This window comes from Trichechus manatus, unplaced genomic scaffold, assembly GCF_000243295.1.
Source record: "Trichechus manatus latirostris isolate Lorelei unplaced genomic scaffold, TriManLat1.0 scaffold00065, whole genome shotgun sequence".
In the NCBI taxonomy this organism is placed as follows: domain Eukaryota; kingdom Metazoa; phylum Chordata; class Mammalia; order Sirenia; family Trichechidae; genus Trichechus; species Trichechus manatus.
This window is the reverse complement of record NW_004444001.1, coordinates 3907559-3909479: the sequence shown is the minus strand read 5'-3', so window position 1 is coordinate 3909479 and position 1921 is coordinate 3907559. Positions and strand designations below refer to the sequence as shown.

The 1921-nt window shown below is 37.4% G+C and overlaps 1 protein-coding gene across 1 annotated transcript in view; it reads right to left on the bottom strand.

Annotated features, from left to right (window-relative positions):
* DNAH8 (dynein axonemal heavy chain 8) overlaps positions 1-1921 on the bottom strand; it is a 383298-nt gene that overhangs the window by 84548 nt on the left and 296829 nt on the right. The window contains 1 exon segment of the mRNA XM_023734112.1: positions 27-128. Coding sequence (XP_023589880.1) covers positions 27-128 — 102 coding nt within the window.

Sequence of the window (1921 nt, the reverse complement as noted above, 5' to 3'; positions counted from 1 at the left end):
CTTTTTTATTTTCTAAATTGACTTACTCTAGCAAAGCAATTAAGTAGACGCTTGTCAAAATCATCTGTCACTCTGCCTCCATATTGTACTTCTCCAATCATGTAGCGGACCGTACTCCACGACACGCCCTTTATTTAAAAAAAAAAAAAAAAAGGAATAATTTATTGTCAATCAAAACAAATAATTACCAATAGTTCAGGTCTTTCCCTAGAGGCAAGGCCTGGAAAAGGAAACACTAGCTAGCCTACATTTAAAATTATTCATTATTTTATATTAATAACTCCTTCAGTATTAGATGACTAGAACTGTTACAGTTTTTTCACCAAAGAAAAATCTACAATACTGAACGCTAGTGAATATATTGCCCATAGATTATTTAAAATATGAAAAAAAGACTATTTTTCACTCTATGGACTTAATCTTCTATAATGCCCATTATAATAATGCCAAGCTGTTACAGGGGAAAAGAGTAGGGTTTAGTGGAGAAAGGAGAAAATCAAGTAATCAAAACTTGAATATGCTTTCTTAGTAATATACTTTCTAGAATCAGTATAAGAACAACTAGAAAATTATTCACAAGATTTTTCTACAATGCTACCCTTTGCCATCTCATAATGTGAGCAACAGCTACATCAGAGTATTTATTAATTTCTATAGCAATCTTAAACTAGCAATCTATTTCAGATTTTCATTTTTTTTACTAATTAAAAATCCCTTCAATATACTTTGGGTAGAATAAGTAAGGATGCTTGATTTAGATTTACTTTTTTTTGGTTAAAATTTTATTCTTCAGCTTGGTTACCTTTCGAATCAACTATTTCAAGTCAACTATTTGTATACAACGAGGTGATAAACAAGCACAGAATATGAACCCATACAATTCCATTTGTCATCAAATTGCTTCCTATTAAATTGCTATACCCTGAATTTGGATAGCCTTTTTCATTTCAAGGAGAAATGGTTAGCTTGACTCTAGAGTTCCCACCTGCCCAGGTATAAATTCATCTTGGCTCACCATCATCATACTGATACTGCATTTTATCTGTTTATCTTGAAGGCCTACTGTGGGATAGCATACAAGGAGACTGGACCATACTTTGGGAAGGAAGACAGGAGGGGACAGAAGAAAACCAGTATTTATTGAGCCCTCATTGTGCAGCAGATACTGTGCTTTCACAAATACAGAAACAATGACCATTTTACAGATGAGGAAAGTGAGACTTTGAGATGCTCATTAACTTCCCAAGATCATGGGAAAACCAGATTTCCAACCTTTTATAACACATGTGTGAAAGGACATCTGGGTTTGCATCTTTAGCTCTATGACCCTGAGGAAGCCACTTACTCTCGCTTGTCCCTTACCTCATCAGTAAAGTGGGGACACTTATCTCACAGATTTGTAAAGATAAACATAAGGTCCTTCACACGCAAGCTCTCTGAAAACTGTAAAGTGCCGTTCAATGAGCCACCATTATTAGAAGTTATTGCTATTTATATGCATAAGCTTAAAAGTCAGTTAAGAAGTGACTTACGGTGAAAAGGAACTCACTGGGCTGGGAGACACCGTCTTCACTTCTAAGGAGGCATGTGTGAGATCAGTGAAGAAATTTCTATTTAAGGCATACCTTCTCTCCAAGTGCACTCTGGCATTGGTGGATGTGACATGAGGAAGGCTGTGGTGTTTTGCAACACAATGAGATACTCTGTTTCTTCCCTGATGGTCAGCCTCTACTATGTGTGAGTCTCTGTGTGTGTGTGAGAGAAAGGAAGGAGATCAGAGCGTCTGCATGCACACCTACAGTTCGAGTACAAATGGCAGGAGCAGTGAACAGGTGGTTGGAAGCAGCAGTCCCTTGGGTGGAGAGGGGACAGCGGAGGTGTCCCAGCAGGTTCACTACACATTACGGACTGAAAATGACTC